General features: G+C 43.1%; 1 protein-coding gene across 1 annotated transcript in view; it reads left to right on the forward strand.

The window, feature by feature from the left end:
- The window catches only part of LOC138603388 (interleukin-1 receptor accessory protein-like 1), a 288,278-nt gene that overhangs the window by 242,510 nt on the left and 25,349 nt on the right, over window positions 1-20,419 (forward strand). The window contains exons 6-7 of the mRNA XM_069675137.1: window positions 2,473-2,605; window positions 17,714-17,859. Of these exons, the coding sequence (XP_069531238.1) occupies window positions 2,473-2,605; window positions 17,714-17,859 (279 nt within the window). The remainder of the gene's footprint in view (window positions 1-2,472; window positions 2,606-17,713; window positions 17,860-20,419) is intronic.

Raw genomic sequence — 20,419 nt, forward strand, 5'->3', positions numbered from 1 at the left:
ATTACTGCATATTATTGCATTGATATGCATTTTAGGTTTGACCTCTTTATTCACTGTGGTGTAAAAGAAGCTGAAAGTGATCCATCTTTCCTCTCGTGCGTTGTTCTCCTGATCATCTGGATGTCTTTGATCCACTGGGGTGGTACACAGGATGATAAACAGAACTGTTACATGCATGATAGTGGTCATAGAACACGCATCCAAACCTGGAACGCTCCCAGTTAAGAAAAGATCTCAACTGGGACCGTTGGGTTGAGGTGCTTGGGTCTTCAGTCCCCGTTTTAGGGTCTTTTAGGTCATCGTTTTGTTTTTCTTTTCGGAGCTGCAGCTGTAATGTTCCGGTGTAATTTAATCCGTGTCATCAGTTTTACTTCCTGCACTAGCGAACCGCTCGTTTAGCTGCGTGCTACATGCCCAGGACCAAATAGCAGGCGAGTGACCCTGCAGTGATGATAGTGCAGCACTTAGCTCCTAAACAGCCATCTCAAAGCAAGACCAAACATTAGCTCAGAGCGGTTACGGGACTATCTGAATGCAAACATTGCTTTCGTGCCAACACGTTAACCAACATCTTTATCAGCGAACATGACAACTTGACTCGACTTTCTCTCAGCTCTTGAGCAGCATTGAAAAAATGGAATTGCTACGATTAAGCTGGAGTGCAATCAAAGCACAGTGCTGCACAATGGACCTCTGCTGGCATAAACACCCTTTATTTTCTCATTACGAGCACACTGATAGCTGCGTGTTACCAATAGTATCTGTGCAGTTTGCTGAGCGACGCTGGACTCAATCACCGTCTACTTCAATGGACCCAAAAGGGCAAGCAGCATTCCCTCATCATCACAAGAATACTAGCTGGGGTACACAAGTATAATTGAGTTGGTGTGCAATTTGAACTCTTGCTCAGGATTGGGTATGAATACATCGGCTCTTTGTATTCATTAATAGAGCAATTTGCTGTCCTTAAAAGCTCTGCCTTACTTTTGTGTTTAAAATTTTCCGAGGTACTTTCTGCAGAACACAGTGATTGAAACTTAAAAGTATGGTCTGAGAGACGGGAGGGGGGGGCTGCTGAAGAGTATAATGGCTTTTATGAAGGTACAGCCGTGCTGCAAAGTTGCCTTGAAAAGGGGGTTCAGGAGAGTGATTTAAAGTTTAAGAGGCCATCGGGGAATTGGAAAAGGGTCTGGGATGGTTTAAGATGGTACCTCTGGAGACTGTTTTTGAAATGATGGAACCAAGGAGGCTGTTATGTTTTTAAGGGTGTAAATCAGACTCTGAAAAGAGAGCACGAGTAATTACAGGCAGGACATGCAAGTCCAGGTGTTCTAGGCTATTTGTCATTTATATAGTTCAGGTATCGACCAGCTGAGTGGCACAGAGAGGCTGCCGGCCAGTTGTGACACCTGTTGGACACATAGATGCTTGAGGAATTCCCAGATCTAGTGTTTACAGCTTGTTTTGCCTGTTTAAATGTTGATTTTGATCGTGTTTCGGAAAATCTCAAGGCAACAACAGATTTAGAGTAAAGCACATTTACGTGTACAACACACACAAGCCATGTGAGAAAATGTAAAATCCCTTAAAGGAGAGAATTGGTCAGGTCAAGAGAACCCTCGCGTGTGGGCTAACCAATGACTGTATATAAAGATGGATGACGCATCTCCATCTGCTCTCATTGTACAAACTTAAAGCCAAAATACCTCCCGTGATGGGCGCTGCCATCTTGGGATGGTGACGTAATTTGGAGCCAGAGTTGCGCAGAAGAGATCGGCGGGTGGAGCCATGGTAACTTCAATGACTGTAGTGATTGTTTAGCTACGTTTCCTCTCGCTGATCCTCCTCCGTTGTGCTAATCCAGAACAGATCGGCTGCAGGAGCCGTATTTGTCAACAGAGCTGTCAATCATAATTTTCACAGCATCAAATAATTAATTAAAAGCAAACTTTCCACATGGACATAAATCAAAATGATAAGAACTAACTATAATGACAGAAACCATGTTTGAGAAACATTTATTTGACGTGTATTTTGATTTTATAGTTTGACTCATGTCCCATCTGTTAACATGGAGGAGGCGGGCTTTACGACCTATACTGCAGCCAGTCAGCAGGGAGCGATAGAGAGGGTTTGACTTCACTTTTAGGGAGCTCTCATGTCGTCCATCTTTTTACACACTCTATGGGGCTGATGTAGAAAACAATGGGTGCATGAAACACTGCTGGTTTCCAGACAGAAAATAATAAGTGGCTTTGAAGTTTGTCATCAAACAGAGGCTGGAAATGATCTTTAATCACATCAATAGAAAAGTGTTGCAGCGTCTATTGTTTTGCAGCACCATTACTGTTTCCTGCTTCCCCCTGCTGCTTTTTTAATGTTGCAGAATATACTTTGTTTACCACCTGTTGTAACAAAGAAAACAATTGTTCATCATATTTACATGAAGATACCCTGCTTTTTGTCTTACAGGAAGTCCTCTGAACCTGACGTGCAGAGCGTTCTTTGGGTACAGCGGAGACGTCAGTCCACTTATCTACTGGATGAAAGGGGAGAAGTTCATCGAGGATCTGGACGAGGAGCGGGTTCTGGAGACTGAAATCAAGTAAGCAAAATCTGTTAATCTGTTAATAACAGCACGTTATAACAAAGCAGCCTGACGCTCAACTGGTAAGCACCTATTTAAAGCAGCAGTGCGACCACACATCAACACAGGGAACAATAAAAGGAGCCGTTCTCCACCAGGCATCACTTTAATAATATACATGAATGCTTTATGTAGCTGTTTAATAATGCAGACAGCTATGCATTCTTTATCATGAACAATATATATGCAGCTCCCTCAGTGATCACCCATTACATTGCACTGGAAAATGAGTGCAGGCTGTAGTAGCAGAGCAGCACAGCAGATGGAGCGTCCAACTGGATGTCCGCGTTAGCCTCCGATTGCATTTGGGTGACCTCCATCTTCTGGCTCACGCTGCGCACAGAGGGCTGTTTATTCCAAAATCAGGTAAAAACCTGACAGCCAGGCACGCAGACCGCCCCGGGCTGGTTGACCATCCAACAGTGTGATATAATTGGCACAGGAGCTCTCATTGCTTTAGGTTACGGTGCGTTCGAGTTCGATGGGAAAATCAACACAATTATATCTTTAAACAGCTTCAGGTTATTAAAACTTAGCATGCAAGTTAATGTTTTCAGATCGCTGTGGCTCTTTATTCAGCGATATCTGCTTGAGAGGAAGAGAGGAATAAAGTGTTTTAAATTCAATAAAATGTTGGGTTATTTATGGAAATTACTAGAAACTTAAGGCAAACTAGTCTACAGCTATCCTAGCAGGTGTGTGAAGCAGTTTATGATGTCCAGCAGGTATAATACGTTTACTTTTGTCACCCTCTTAGTTTACCGTGCTAGTATGCTAATATTTGTTAGCATAAATGTAAGCCTGTGTCGGGGCTTTGCAGGCCAGTCACTCTGTAGAGTATATACGACACTTAGCATCACAGGAGAGAGACGAACGAGAGCCATTTCCTACACCACAGCTGCAGCCGATAAAGCATATAGATGACTTTGGCTGAAGAGGGCAGATCTGTGGGCTGCTGCTCGGGCACAGACTGGAGTCTGATCAACCCCGGTCGGGTCGCCTGGGCGAGGGTGTATGGTGTTTGAAAGACCTGAAACACCTGATGACCCAAGGTTACATCACTGATGAGGATGTTTCTGAAAGTAAGAAAGTGGCTGATTTGATTTTTGCACTTAGTAGCAGGTATACTGTGCTCGCTAGAGCTGGCTTGTTCAGTGTTTATTATACATTTATTTAATCGTCAGCCAGTGCACAGGAGTCTGGATTGTTGTTGGAGAGATTACAGTGGACCATACTGATGAGAAGATCGGTTGTTTTACGTTTCCTGGCACATGTCGTTCACCGCCGTTATCCTGCCGGGCGAGCGAGCGGTGAATCCGCTAAGTCTTTTCTAGTCGGATAAATAAGCAACCTGCAGTCAGTCACCGCCACAAACAGAATCTCCTCTGTGGGAAACATGACTAGCTCATTCACAAGTTCATAGATCAGACTGTTTAGCTTTGATAAGTTCTCGCTCCTCTCCAGCTCCACCCTCTCATCCAAATGTGGTCACTTCAGGCTCCAGTAAACCAACATGGCGGCGGCCATATTTCGGCTTCATTGACGCAGACGAAAAACCAATGGGTGACGTCACCATGGCTACGTCCATTATTCATACAGTCTATGGACAGGCCCCCTCACCCAATCAGACAGAGTCAGGTTGAGCCAATCACATCTGTTTGTCTTATATGGACTGTGAATGATAAAATGACAAGCATATTCTTAACCACAAAGATGGCTGCCTCTTATGTGAAACGCTGTGATGCATTAAATTAGATTAACTTAATCCTGTTACGCCAAACATCTGCGTATTGTGTCGTAGGACAAAATGAACGTGTGAAAATTGATCCATTAATCATAACACATTACAAATGTGTTTACTTTGTCCACCTGGTAAAAGGTCACAGTTTATCTCCGTGGTGGACTGATAAGTACAGCATGCTACGCTGATCATGTTCCTCACCCACATTTTAGTTGCGGATGATGAGCTGATGTTCAGGCTGTAAATGTCAATCAAAGCTTCAGATAACCTTCTCCTTAGATGGAAAATCAATCCTTAGCATCAATAGAGGACTCTGCAGCGTGTCGATATCTAACGTGTGAAACAATGTAGGTACATCTGTTAGTGCTATAAAGTTCTACTATTTCTCTCTGATGAATAAGAGGCGCTTGTTCTTTGTGTTTTTCATCACTTTTATTCACACAGAGCGGTTGATTCTGATCAGATTTTCAGATGAAGTGAGCGCACAGCAAACACAAGAGACTTCTCAAAGAAAAGAGGATTATAAAATATAATATCAACTTGAATCAAAGAGATGGAATCCAAATCTATACAGACATCCAGGTGGGAAAGGTGTTGCTTCAAAATTAACATAAAATAACTGGATGTCGTGTATTTGTGCGCTGATGTGGTCACCGTCTCCCAGATGTTACCGAAAAATGAGCCACAAATAATCAAGGATGGAGTTTTAGTCGTGTCGAGGGAAGTCTCATCCTCAAATGTCATCAGCAGGGAAAGAGATCAATTTAACGACGACGGAAACAAGATCATAAGTTTCCCTTTTCGAAAGTAGTTTGGGTTTTATTTGTACAGATATCCGTCTGAGATTTCTGTTTCCACCTCAGTAAATGGCAGTGAATGGGATTTTTCTTTGTGGTGCTCACAGCACTGAAAAGATGTCACTGCAATATATTTTTCCAGACACAATATCCTGGTAGCTGTGGATCCACATACCTCACTAAGAACAGCTTTCAAAGTGACTTTGTGTTTTGTTTTGGTGGAAAGAAAAGTAGTCCCAACTGTTCACAGGGAGGTGTTTTATCCAACAGTAACAGGGGCTTTGTTTCTGCATAGAAATGTGCTTATTAAATGTTATCTATCAGAGATGGATAAATCAAATGTGGGCAAATAAAACCAAGCTACTTGAATTGAACAATTAATGTAACATAGTTTTGTTATATGGGTAAAGTTGTAATCTCAAAGATCTTAGTTTCGTTCTCTTTGGTGGCACCTATGGCGATAAACGGTAATTGCAGGAGCACACTTCCCAGATAACCAGACAGTGTTGCATGTGTGACGTCCACGGTTGGCTCCGGTTGTAACTCTTGATTTTCCTGGTTGACGGTCCAGCCCTATCCAGATCTGAACCACTGAAAGCGTCCTGAATGTGATCAAGAGGAAGATGGATGGTCACAAGCCATCAAATAAAGCCGAGCTGCTTGAAGAGTGTCGTAACGTCACCCAACAGCACAGTAAAAGTCTTCCAAGATTCATGAAAGCTGTGATTAAAAACCAGGTTATTCCACCAAATATTGTTCTGTGAACTCATCCTGAGTTAAAACATTCTGTTGTTTCAACATGAACTTGTTTTCTTTGCATTATTCGACGTCTGAAAAATATATTTTGTGCATCTTTTGGTTTTCTTAACCAGTCGTCATTTTCTGCAAATAAAAGACCTCAGTGAGATTTGATTCGGAAGTAGAAGAAATGTTGAAAATAAAACAAAAGTTAATTTTACATGAACACAAACTAATAAATAGTTGAACCAGAGGAGAACTTTTTTGTGGTGTTCAGAGCTGCATATGTTTAGTTTTTTATCACATATGTCTTGCGCTGATTGGCAGCTTTACCACAGTCTGAAAGATTCTGAAAGTAGTTTGTAGATATTTTCAACGATGTTTTACAGGTTGTCATTTTCTGGTCCTCCCAAAGAAAAGTTGATAACTCAGCCTGCAATCCGGGGAGTACTTTGCATATAATAAAATGCTTTTGGAATTTTGATGTCAAGCCCCAAAGATGGCTCAGACCTATCAGCTAGCTAGAAGTTACTTGCCGTCACTTTTTTGGTTTGCATTTTCTTTTGTTCCGTGCATGCGTGGGTTCCCTCCGAATACTCCGGCTTCCTCCCACAGTCCAAAGACATGCTCGTTAGGTTCACTGGTCACTCTAAGAACACTGGCCATAGGTGTGAATGTCTCTCTGTGTCAGCCCTGTGATTGACTGCCAAACAGTCCAGGGTGTATCCCGCCTCTTGCCCAATGACAGCTGGGATCGGCTCCAGGACTGGCTTGGATATTGCTCTAAAAATATTGAGGAAGTGTTAGAAATAATAAGTTAAATGTGAAGGGATTTTCAAGCTCATTAGTTGTACAGATAGAGATCTATGCTATAGCGTCTGTACCAAAGGACACACATTCACACACCCTTTAATGTCCCCCCGCGCTGTACTTCTCTGACGGACCCAACGTATGACTAGAAAATCCCTGTTGTCTACAAATGTCGTCTAATGAAAAGGTTAACTGTAAGCAGCGTGACAAGCCTGCGAGGAGAGTTAGCGGCCCAGACTGTGACCTGGCATTTCGAGATGTCTCTATTAGCCTTCCAGCACGCTCCGTCCAGCTCTCAGCGCCGCTCTCTGTTGTGAAGGACACCGGGCCAATTAAAGCCTACTGGATTTAGGGGGGTGGTGTTGGGGCGGCAGGTGGTGGCATTGGATATGTGGTATGATAAAGATGAGAAGGAAGAGTGCTCCCAAAAACTTTCATATGATAGTCAAATGAGATAACAGGCTAGGGGATCAAAACTGTGACCCTGAGCTGAGTGTTTGTGTGTGCAGCGGCTGAAGTCTGTGCAAACAGTGGGTGCCCACTGTGTGTGCACATTTAAGTTTTTTGAGTGCATATTGTTGTTGCGCCGCAGCGTGACACCATCTCCCTCTGTGTTTTTTTATTTCTTTTATTTTTGTTCCCATTTGAGCGTGCACCACTTCAAACCCACTCCCTGACATCATTCCATGAGCTTTTAGCTTTGAAATGGAAATTAATCACACAGGAGCATTCCCTCAAGGGCTGCCTGTAATACATGAAATGAAGCTTTTTTGGCACAATGTTTCACCGCCGAGATTCTGGGTTGATGTGAGATTCCGTGGCGGCAGAACAAGACTACATGGATTTCAGAGGTGAAGTCACAGCAGGAAGTTGCAGACACGGAGGGCGCGCTGCCGAGGCTTAAAACCAGAGGAAGTTTCCTTCCCCGGTGCACGGTCATGCAGCACCCTTTTGAGCAGCAGATCAAGTGTAAAATTTCATTTTTTAACTCTAATTAATTCTCTTACAGATATATTCATGGGAAATCAGGCTGCTTGGAATCCAGCAAGGCTTGATTTGTGTATTAGCACTGAAAACGGGAGCTTCTTAACATTTTACACAGTGATACAAACCTGTTGAGGCTCATGTTTTAGTGATTTGGTGGTGTGTTAAAGACCGCCGGGTCAAATGACTCTGCAGTAGACCCGGGTAATTATCGCCTCGGTTCTGATCGGCATTGATGGGAACACAAAACCCATGTCGACACACTAATCTCCGCCCCCTTTCCGGCGTGATACTATGCTCCGTCTGTATCTTCTGCAACTCCTCGTCATCTCAGCTACAAATTCTTCCAGCGCTCAAACATCGTCCCAAATGTGTCAGTGCCGAGTTTAAAAACAGACTGAATGAGTAATAGATACAATAAAGAGCTAACCACCGTAACATCTTCACTGTTTACTAACCCTGTTTTTGGAGCGTTTGTGACGTCAGACGGTGACACAGCAGAAAACAGGAGGACAGGAGGATACTTCACTGGCAATTGGAAAAGAGACAATTGGCATTTATTAGGCAGGTCTTCCTGGGTCTGAAAACCCAGTGACAATGCAGTTATTTCGGTGGGAAATGTGTATTTAATTCTCTTCAGTAACAAGTTAACAAACAGCTACCTATGGTTTCCCTTTCTCTCCTGCATCTGCTGTTTTCCCACATAGCAGCTGACCTTTGCCTCAAGCAGCACATAGGATTCTCAGCATGCCCCTTTTCCATTTAACCCATGTTTTTGCAGGTCAGGGTCACAGAGCAACAGTGTGAGCACAGAATCTTTTTCTAAACCAACTTTCTCCAGCTCCTGGAGGGCCATTCATGCATGTCTGGGCTAACACGTAGCTGTGCTCCCTTCAGTGTTTTCTGGGGTCCTCCAAGTCCTCCATACACAACAAGTGCCCTGAGAACGGGGCTTCCTGCAGGTCGTCTCGACCAGATAAACCTGCATCAAAATCCTTAAATTGAGCTCAGGAAATCAGAACTCCTGAAGGGCAAGAGAATGTATCATACTTTATATTCAACACAGGTAATTATGAGAATATTCAGATCCATCTGTGGCTAAATTATATGCTTAGATCGACTGCTCTGGCCATCCAGCCTTTAGAAAGTCAGGTGACAGCAGGAGGCAGTCCAATATACCTGGCTTTGAGTGGCACTCAGGGGTGATGGCAGGTCAGGGACTTGAAGACTGGAGCTGGAGTAGTGTGAAGCATAAAGCCAATGTTCAGTCATTTTTGTCACCCACATTGGCAGCTTTTGTGCGTCGTCACATGTTAGGAAGGAAGAAAACAGACGTTGAAACAGATACTGAAGGATACTGAGAAATGGTGCAAATGAGCGTACGTATTTGACAACCAGGAATGAGGACACGAAGGAAAAAATGTGCAACCTTTCATGAGATATCAACTGTTCTATGAGGATACATATTGGACAAATATTAGGATTACTTTGATAGCTGTTATAACATTAATCAATGTTACCTTTAAGCCTCAAGTTAACGTGCTTAGCACTATACAAGTGTTATTGGTCATAACTTTTGCTATCGAAAGCTAGCAATCAGTCTTAACTTTGACCTGGAAGTCAGCTGGTCTGTTACTTGGTAGTTTCCTGTAAGGTGACCTCGTTAACAAACTGTATTTATAGTTGAACTCCATATGGATGTTTGGAAGTTCATGCCCACCCTCTTTGGTGGTCCACTCATAGGTGGAAGTTGTAAACAACACCAGGTATAATGGCAGTCGGTTGATTCGTTAACTTTGTCCCAATCCAGGCGCTGCATCCTTCAAAGGCCGTATCTGAAGGCTGATTGCACCACAGCAGCGCGTCCTTCAGATGCGGCAGAAAAATGCACCCTTGTTTTCTTGGGACAGGTAGGATCCATCAGGTTCATCCATGGCGGCTCAACGTATCCCTAGGTTCATTGTGTGCCAATTCAAACTAGATGACGGACTCATACGTGGCCAAAGAATAAACTTTTAATTGTAAAAGTTCAACTCAGTCGAATAGTTTACGTTACGCATGGCCCTTGAAACAGATTTTCTTACCTAATCTTAACCTTCCTAAAATAATAGCTAGTTAGCCCGCTAGCTACCTGTTGCTAGGCGACAGGAGCCGCGTTTGGTGGCGAAAGGGTAACGGGAACAGCTGGTGATGCAAACAGGAAATCCTCCATAGACCAGTCTCATTTAACGGTGTACTAGGCTATGAATGGCGCATCCTTCTAAGACCGCATCCTTGGAAGGCTGCAGCCCCTGGATTGGGACACAGCTCATGAGTTATGTAAGGGATAATGTATAGTGAGCGGGTTATTATCGTGGAATGGAACCCCGACATTTACCGGACTTCTTTTGGCGGATTGATATGATTACAGTTAGTCCTCCGGATTGTGTGATTAGAGCCGAATCCCTAGCAACGCTCTGTTCTACAGAGCAACGGTCTGTTTAACCAATCAGAATGAAGTATATAACACAGCCGTGTAATAAGACATAATATCACATCTAATGCTTTTTTATTTATGAATGATGCTGAAATGTAACACCCCTCAGCCATGGAGCAGGTGCTGTAGTCCTGTTTACCCCTTCCACACATTTATCCTCTGTTGGAAGCTCAAACACAAATACTTCTCCACTTCAAACGTTTCCTAACAAGTATGATGGAGTCTTTTTGTAAACAGTGATTGATTTTTTTCTTCTTTGCCAACACCTACAGTGTTTCAACTCAGTGTGTTGCGTCACACATGGGTGGCACCTCTTTAAAAAGCCATCAGCATGGATCTATATCCCAACCTTGTGTGGCCCGGCGTCGCTGCCTGACTGGCCACACAATGGAGAAGGATGAGTGTTGGAAAAGCTCACAGGAATTAAGCGAAAAGCCTGAAATAATTCCCTCTCACACCAGCAATCTTTGTGCTTTCCTGCTTAAAAAGTTCTACTTCATAATTAGTTTTTATGAAGCAGCTAGTCCATGTAGCTACACAATGATTACCTCTAATGGGCCTTCATTGTGGGGTCAATAAAAGAGATTTCACTGCAAGTGTGATATTTTCTGTTTGGGATATCAGTTATTAGCAGCACTTTGTGAAGCTAATGGAAGATATTGCCAGTGCAGCTGTGATTGTATTGCACTTTGTCTTTATCTTCCCACCTCTACACAATCTGCTTTGTTTAGTCCGGTCATTGATCAGCAAGAATTAGATGAGTTTTTGTATTCATACGCCCCGCGGCAGGCGGCAGATGAATGCCCTAGTGGCACTTGTACCTTTTCGCGCTATTAGCCCCATGCATCATTACACCGGGCTTTGAAATAGCTGCAAATTTTGTAACCTTAAAAAGATTATCGGCTCATACATCATCCCTACTTTTGCACAGCGAACAGCGGGAGAGACTCAGCTATTTTAGCCATCTTTGTTTTTCTGTCCTGTTCTTGTCAGGAGGGTTTGTTACAAATGCTTTAACCAGGCTTAATGGGTACGACCGGGTCTGTATTGTTCCATTTTTAACGCCTGTTTTTGTTGGACTTATAAGGTTATTTACATGTTGATGAAACATTTTAAATATTATTGAAACTTTTTAATCTTGCCGAAAAGATCAATGATGTGTGCATCAAAAACCAGAAGGAAGCAGGAAATGCTTATAGGGAGGGCTGCTGTCACCGTGTCTGAACTGAACGTGGTCTGATAGTTGGAGGCTGGCTTGCTTTTGGGAAAAGATGTGGGTCCTTGGTAAACTGGTAAAAGTTTTAATTAGCATGGAGACAGAAAGTACCTCGTTAGTGGCTTGTTAGCTTGTAATGCTAACCCGGGGTTTCTTAAAGGGACAGAGCTGACTGAGTCGGATACAGTGTTGCCAACTTAGCTACTTTCTCACTAGATTCGGCGACTTTTCAGACCCCTCGATGACGACTAGTGACAAATTTCGTGACGTTTTCAGACCAGTGAAATATATTATATTGTAATTCATTCCACTGTTTGCTGCACACAGTAATCGCAGTTCACGGCTCCTCTGCCAACAGCCCACTCGCCTCTCCTCCCTTGTCCGATGCACAGCAGCACTGCGCTAGCAGTCAGAGGCTGGCGGGGCTGGCCTGGGGCAGCCTCACAACCACTAAGCATTGCATAAGCATGCAGATGGTTATATGATGATGTCACCAATATGCAAATTAGTGTATGATGTCATCTGGCGCCTTCTAGCTACTTTTGGAGCTAGCGCTAGCTACTTTAATTGGAGAACAGTTCCAGTCTTTTCACATCTCCAGCAAGAGTCTGTTGGTGTTAAATTCCACTTATGTAATTGTCGGGGAGTTCGATGCCATCTGTCTATTATTTTCAGTTGAATTAATTTACTGCCAATTTCTTTTGTCATTATATTTATATTAATCAAACATGAATTCCAATCCTTAGCTGATATGTCCGTATCCATCTCCCCTGCCCATTGCTTTTTAACTTTGACCAAAGGATCACATAGTTGCTCCTGCAGTAGTCGATAAATCCTGAAGGCAGGTCCTCTACATGCTGAGGATTTAGTAAGCAGTTCTTCAATTGGGCTACCAGTGGGGCACATAAGAGGGCTTCCTAGCCATTTAGACGAGCTGCTTTGCATTTGGACATATCTCCAGAATCGGTTACCTGCTAAATTATATTCATCATAATTTGTTTGAAAGTTAGGAATTGTTTAGCATGACTATCATATACATAGAGTCCCGTTAACCCAGCTCATGCTAAAGCCTCTAGCATTTAAGCTAACGTAAACCACTGCACACAAATACAGCTGCTTCTGCTTCTGCTCCATTGTTTGTTATATATCATGTAAATTTCCACCAGGAGCATGCTGGGAAATAATCTCAACAGGAACGCTGTTGTTCTCTTGTAAATAGTGGCCCAGTCTTTGCTAAGTCTTATCAATTGTGACTTTGGATGTGAGAGGGTGTCAGACTGTCTTTTAAGTATCTTCAAAGTCTTCTGCTCATGAACAAGGTGAACATGATAAACGCTACACCTGCCAAACAGCCGCGTGTTAAAACATTAGTTCCAGAGTGCAACCTCTCATCTTTAAAGGCTGGTGGCAAACTCGGGAGATGCTTTTGATCCACACCTCAACTTCAATCAGCACGTTTTAAGTCGGAGTCTAGACACTGAAACAAACTCTCAGATCGGCTGCATCAGTTAAGGGTTTAAAAAGCTTTCAAAGAAGCCGTCGGCGGACTGACAAAAGCCGCGCTGTCTGAGTTCTGAGCGGAAAAAGGCCTCAGCTTTGACCACAGATGGTCAGAAGCAGCCAGGCAGAGTTTTTTGAAATGTGCTTCAGAAATGTTAAAGGGGTGTCTTCAAACTTAGAGGGTTTTGGTGCCATCTCCTCCTGATGGCTTGTTGGCTTTCTTAGCGTTACTCATAGCTTGATGCTGTTCTTTTCGCTTATTTAAATGAGGAACACGCTGATCATGAAGAGGAGGCTGCCGATGAACACAACAAGCCAAGTTTCCAGCCAGGAAAAAAGGCATCTAAGTGTCTTATTGTCCCTCCAGTACAGTCACAGAGATCAAAAAGTCAAAGCTTTTAGTCTTCTGCGTGTTTTGTTGTGGGAGCAGAAGCATAAAGATCTCTAAAAAACGTCTGAATTCAATGCAACAAAAACATCAAAAGGCTTTTTTTCCCTCTTGCTAACCCTTGTGGCTAAATGTTGTGTGATACGTCAGCGCTGTAGAGCATCATGACAGTCACACTATTATCCCCGTACCAACGTGTCACAACCAATACACATCAAGAGCTTTAGAGAGTCAACAAAGGAGGCTTTTTCTTCTTGGGGGGAAATCTGTCATTACTCATATGATGCTGGCTTCTTGTCAGTCACGGACTGTCACCTCCTACCTTTTGTTAGACTTTGTTTTACTGCCGCACTAACAAGTTACAGCTGAAGAGGAACCGCTGCAGCAAATGTGAGAAGATTGTCGAGCTTGGATTTAAATTAAAGAGGGGATTTATGCTGTTTCACATTTTAAGACATATAATGTTACAATGTTGGATGTCCAGACTAAACGTGGGTGAAGTTCCAAATCTGGAGGAAGAAGTATGTCTCAGCTCATTCTGCAGGCTGCTGCAAACGCCAGGTTTCAGACACGCTGCGCCTATAGACTGTATAAATACGATAAATACAAAGACTGCGTAAATGAAGCAGAAATATGGCCGCCGCCATGTTGGTTTACAGGAGCCTTAAGTGACCAAATCTGTATGAGAACTCGTGAATGAGCTAGTTTAACCTCACAGAGGAGATTCTGTTTGTGGCGGTGACTGACTGCAGGTGTTTATTTATCAGACTAAAGACATAGTGGACTTGCCACTCACTCGCCCGGTGAGCGGCGGTGAACGACACGTAACAGGAAACATAAAATAACTGGTCTCTTGATCACTACGGCGCGCTGTAATCTCTCCGGGGAAAAGCCAACAACTCCTGACTCCTATTTACTGGCCGACGATTAAATAAATGTTTGATAAACACTGAACAGGCTAACAAGCAGCTAAAGCGAGCACAGTATACCTGCTACTTAGTGCTAAAAATATATCAACACAATAACACTAGCATTTAACTCACTGAAAAGCTGGAGCTCAGACTTCTTGACAGATTATTTGTCTAAATTTTGAATGAAAAAATCCCCAAAAGTCTACACAACAGGAGAAGTTAATTTCGGTGACTGTGTGACTGTGTTGACGTCTAGCAGACAGCCAGCAGGATCCACCTATCACTCAAGTGACCCCGCCCCAGTGATTTAAGGCTTAAAATAATTAAAACAAGAGAAAGAAATTCACCCCCGTACATCTTGAACAGCAAAATTAGCTATTTATAACAAAATAGTTTTTTTGTACCAGGCTGTAAACATGTTTATTTCTGCTGTAAAAATGGGCATTTTCCCATCTGCTGTAATGTTATTTCTGCAGCCTCAAGTGGCCACTCGAGGAACTGCAGTTTTTTGCATTTTTCAACACCGGAGGTTGCCGCTTGGCTTTGGGCTTCGGAGAGCTTGCCACTCAGAAGAAAGTGGGCTTGTAGGGGCGGGGTTTATTAAAGGGACAGAGCTGACGTTGTTTGAGGCTGTATGAGGGCCTGCACAGAGCACCAGTCTGAGAAAAAATTAGTTTTTTTAAACTGTAAATTATGCAAACTACTCCACAGGTAACACGAAGTGAAATATGAGGCTTGAAATTAGCATAATACACCCCCTTAAGCTTCACACTTTTGATTGCAGAAAGTTGTTTGTAAAGGAAGGAAGTGCAAAGAACTTCTACCAAGAAAACCAAGAAAAAACTTCTAATTCCAAGGTCATGATTTTTGGGTTTTATGATGCAAAACTTGAATTCTCTTGGGGGCAAACTTTTTCTGTCAAAGAAATCCATATTTTATTAAAGAGTCAATACTCTGCCTTATTGTTTTGTTTTATTTTTTCACAATATTTTAAGTGTAAATTCAGAAAATTTGATCTGACGTTTGGAATCTGCAGTCGCTGTGCAGACCTGCAAACACTGATGCTACAAAATGACACAACTTGAGCTCTGCATGCTCCTGTTAGATTTTCGTGTTCAATGTGTTTTTCCTCTGCGCTCTCCGACTTCTTAAACCAGCAGCCACTTTGATGTTCACCTCCACTCAGTAATGATGCAGTTTGAAGCCACGTTGCTCCTCAAATTCCACCAAACAGCTTGTTGTGTTTTACCAACCATGAGATTTAAAATGATTAAAGCTTCGAGCAGACAGTGACGCATCACTCAGCCCTTCCTGATTAATTGATGCTCCCCGTCCACCATCAGACTTCCTGTTATGTTCTACAATTGTCTTTGGCTCAAACATCGAATATCTCTTTAATCCACTCCACAAATACCAAGTGTATGATCTGTCTGGGTCTGAATCAAAAAGTAGAAATTTCAGCTTCGGAGTGAGTTTGCTGCAAAAGACTACAGCATCTACTTAGTCCCAGCCAGCAAACACTGTTTGCATGAAACAAATGAAGTTGAAATAAAGGTAGCAGGCCATTATTCTTGACTCTTTCACACTGCCGCTTGAGCTGCTCTGCTTCATATTCCAGCAGAGGCGCAGACTGTTTTCATTTCCCTGCTAAATTAGACAGTTAATCAAGTTCGGACAATGTTTTAATAGTTTTTCTTACCTTTCTGACAATCTTGGCCTTTTGAAAACAATAGCCTTAGAATGCACTCATGGCACATTGATTAAAGCGGCAGCAGGCAGAATGTGTGTAATAACAATGGATCGACTCTGCAGCTCCAGTCAGCTCTATAGAGCTCTATAGGTAAGCTCTGTCCCTGTAAGAAACCCCGCCCCTACAAGCCCACTTTCTTCTGATTGGCCAGCTCTCCAAAGCCTGCTGAGGCGCAGCCAAGCGGCAGCCTCCGGTGTTGAAAAATGAAGCCAATAACACACCTGTTTTTATGATATTAAGCCTTAAATCAAAGGGGCAGAGTCACTTGATTGACAGGTGGATCCTGCTGGCTGTCTGCTAGACGTCAACACAGACACACAGTCACTGAACTTAACTTCACCTGTTTGTGTTGTTGGAGCCTTTTGGGGATTTTTTCATTCAAAGTTTGGACAACTAATCTGAGCTCCAGCTTTTCCAAAAAATTCTGACGATAAATGTTCATCAATGACCTTTTTCCATGACGAAGATGAGACGTGACGAGCTAAAATTAGATCGTTGATAATAAAAACTCTGACTCCACATAAGTTTTGTTTTCATTTACGAGAAGATACAGGACTGAAATGTTGGCCGGCTGTCGGACACTCAAACTAATCTAATCTGTCCGTCAATGTACAAGCAGCGCATTCCTGTAACTGGTTGAATTGGTTGAGGGGCGTGCAGATATGACCCAGCCATACATGAAGGTGTTTATGAACTGCTTGGGGCTCTGTGCGTTCACAGAAAAAGGAACGTTATACACGTCATTTGATGCTTCTTCCGCACAACAAGGAGCGATCACCGGCTGTCCGCATCAGTCAGACTGTTTCAATGAGAAGCGATGATGAAAATATAAAAAGTTATTTTGGTGAAGACAAACACTGCTGCTGCAAATAAGGCGAGAGAGGAATGTGCAGCATTTGCTACTGTACACGGCTTCTTTCTGATGCGCAACATTAAAATTCCAGAAGTTTCCATGTACATATGAACACAGCTGAGGATCTGCAGTATATTACCTCGTCAGGACATAATCAATGAAAGGACGGCTCTTTACAGCAGATTGAACTTGTATTAGGCTGATTTAATTAAAAGAGTGAAAACGTTTTGACTGAAATGTAATGACTTTATCGACTAAAACTGGACTAAAACACTTTGAGTTTTCGTCTACTAAAGTTAAACTGTGAGGGGCAAAAATAACTAAAATGTGACTTGTAGCCACCGTGACTTCACTCTTTGGTTTGTAGGAGATGGTGGATACACACTTCTACGCCTCTAGCATGGTTGACAGGTCGCTGTGGTATCGCAGGTTGCAGGGTTGTAAAGCATACCCTGTTTTATCCTTAAAATTAGTCTACCTTACCTTAATTTTCAGATGAACATCATGCTGTATTGAAATAGACCTGAAACTAATAATTGAGACCATAAAGGAAAATGTTTACTCGGGTAATATATCAAGCAAGCAATACAGACCATTTCTGGTCGACTTGCATGCAAACAAACTTGTTTTAAAACCAATGGATGCCCCCTGCTGGACATGAGTTAGAAAGAGACTACATCACTACTTCTACACCATCTCTTGTCTTCACTAACTGTCTCTTTAGCAGCAAAATACCCAACCATGTTCACAAGGTCCAGTTAATTCAGTTGTATTCTTGTATGACTGGTAGTGATGACGAGTCATCTTAACCCAGGCCTTAACACTCTCTTTCACTCAGTACAAACCAGCCCCGGTGTTTCACCTGCTTCAACCCGTTTCGCTCTTTTTGCCGCCCCCTGCAGGACAATCCGGGAGCACCTGGGGGAGCAGGAAGTGTCCATCTCCCTGACCATCGACTCTCTGGAGGAGAGCGACCTGGGCAACTATTCCTGCTACGTTGAGAACGGCAACGGGCGGCGCCAGGCCAACATCCAGCTCAACAAGAAAGGTGAGGCGAGCACACAAACGAGCGCATGGATTCATTTGTAAGATGAACTAAACGTCCTGTTATTTGAAGTGTTTCACCATCATTCTCAGAGATGGATAAAGAAGCCTTGATATTTAATAACGGCATGTTGCAGCTTTGGAGGTGAAAAACACCATTTAATACCACAGGCCTTCGCTCTGACAATAAGGGAATCTCTCACAGCAATTTACCGAGTACAAAGAAGAACAACTCGCGGGATTCTGGGAATTGACCGGTTGTTTCTCGCCTCGGGGAGGTGAAAAAAAAACAAACTGCGACAGTATTGTAGATAGTGCAGGAAGCCTATTCATCCACCTCAGCCTGAGGAAGCATCCGTTTGTGGAGAGAGAGAGAGAAAAAGGTGCTTTCAGAGAGAGGCAGCCTTCGGTGTTATGATGCCAGACAAGCGGTTTGACTGTCTGGCAGTGACCTCCCCCATCACACACACGCGCGCACACACATGCACAAAATCCTCCTTTGATCGGCGAACTCGCACTCAGACAGTTTCTCATCATTCATCACCGGCTACCGCTGCCTCTCCCCCTCCTGCGTGTCTTTTTATTCAAGCACACATTTCTCGAGGTTTCTCTCTGATTTCGCCTCGCTGAGGATGACTGTTTGAAAGTCTCTCCGTGATGATTTTAAATAGAGATGCACCCTTTCCACTGTGGTTATATAAGTGAGATTTTTTATTTTTTAGCACGGCTAGGGGGGGCCTCTGCATCCTTAAAGTTGTCAGAGTTGAATACATTTACATAGTAAGATATTTTTCCTCTCTTTTAAGCTTGCAGCTTTGGATCCAGCTTTGATGGCAGCCCAGTTCCCCTCCATTTGCTATATTAAAGGGGTTTATGCTGCACAGTCGAAATCTCAGAATAAACCGGAGAAGATTAGCCCGCTCCTCGCAGGATTGCGTGTCTACCAGAAATCAACCGGTCCCCGTGTTTTTATTTTGCTGCATTCATAGTGTGCTGTTTTGCAGAGCAAGGCCAGCCAGTGTTTACACTGCCTTTCAAAGGGGCGTCAAAGTTTTCCTCGCTTGTCTCTTGAAGCTGTGAAAACAGCACATGACACTTGAAATGAATTTGGTCGTCTCGTCGCATCAATCAGAATATGTCTTAGCATGAAGATGCGTCCTTATTCCACTTCTTGTACAACTTCTGCTCGTCTAGAAGTTCTCAAAGTCCTCCTGACCAACTTTCTTTCAGCAGCATGTCCTCAGATCATTCCTTCCCCAACAACAGCGGCATCAACGAGTGTAGTGACAGCTGCCTGTCGTGTATTTGATGTGCAAAATTCTGGATTTGTGAATGTGGGAAGCAGCAGGCTCAGCTTTCACAAGTCTCACCGTTCTTCCTTCTTCTGTGTCATTTCAATGTTCACTGCAGCAAGCCAACATTACAGGTGTGTAGGAACATATTCAAAGTTCTTATTGTCCGTCACAAACATCTCATTCAGTTAGACGACTATTCTCTGCTCTGTCGTAGTTTTATCATGATGGATACTCCAAGAAAACATCTTCTCTGTGTGTTTTTGTCCCAGCCATTAAAAAGGGCCAGTTCACAGATTTTCAACCGTCATCTTGCCAGGGAGCTCGCTAAACTACACTTCCTCAGTCTAGGACGCCCACTGCTGATGTCATGTCTCGTTCAAAATCACCAGGTTATCTGCAGATTATAGCTTGAAAATAACTATATCAGCATCGGCAGATATGTCATTTTTCCGCCGATATTCTCCGCCGATAAAACAACGCTTTAATTCTGCCTAAATGCTTGATGCTTCCCTAAAAAAGCTTGACGTAATGCTACGACATTAACTCTGTGCGAGTGTGCGTGCACTGCCTGAGCAAAGTTATCAACAATATACAAATAAAGACTGAAAAGTCACAGAAACTCGAGCCAACAACTTTCACAACTCTTACCTAGCTAACAGTTAGCTCACATTCTCATCATTTTACCGACTTAAAAAAATCAAACACGCCGAAAATACACTCGCGGGCAAAACCGACGCTAACAGAGTGTAACATAAACATCAGTGCAAAACTAACTTACATATTCACGGACGCACACAAAATAAAAAGAGTCTGTCTGCGATCACTGATGTCTCCGTAGTAGGTGCAGTAAACAAGTCCGGGCATATCTCCCCCACTGCCGTGTTTCGGGGGGATGCTGCATTCAGGTGCGCTCAAAAATGTGAGTAATCAGACACGGGACCTTTTGTACGAAGCCACTTCCGTCAAGCATAAAGAAGGGTGCAAGATGTCTGCGGTGTGGCAGTTTTTGGTCACTACAATAAGAGTAGGTATGATATCAGTTCCACTACAGGGGAGACTTGATGTTCTCTTCAATTAGGTGGAAAAAAACGTGTCTAATATATCGGTATCCAAATCGGCAAAAAGGGTTGGAAAATATCAGCATATCGGATATCGACCAAAATCCTGGATTTCAGACAACACCAGCTTTAATTGACAGTGGCTTTTTCCAGGGGCGAACTGCTCCTTTAACTTTAAATCGGCTTTCAAGTTGGGTCCGCACGGTAACAG

This window comes from Semicossyphus pulcher, unplaced genomic scaffold (genome assembly GCF_022749685.1).
Source record: "Semicossyphus pulcher isolate SPU_LCO1_2020_fin unplaced genomic scaffold, fSemPul1.0.p SCAF_24, whole genome shotgun sequence".
NCBI classification, from domain to species: Eukaryota; Metazoa; Chordata; class Actinopteri; order Labriformes; family Labridae; genus Semicossyphus; species Semicossyphus pulcher.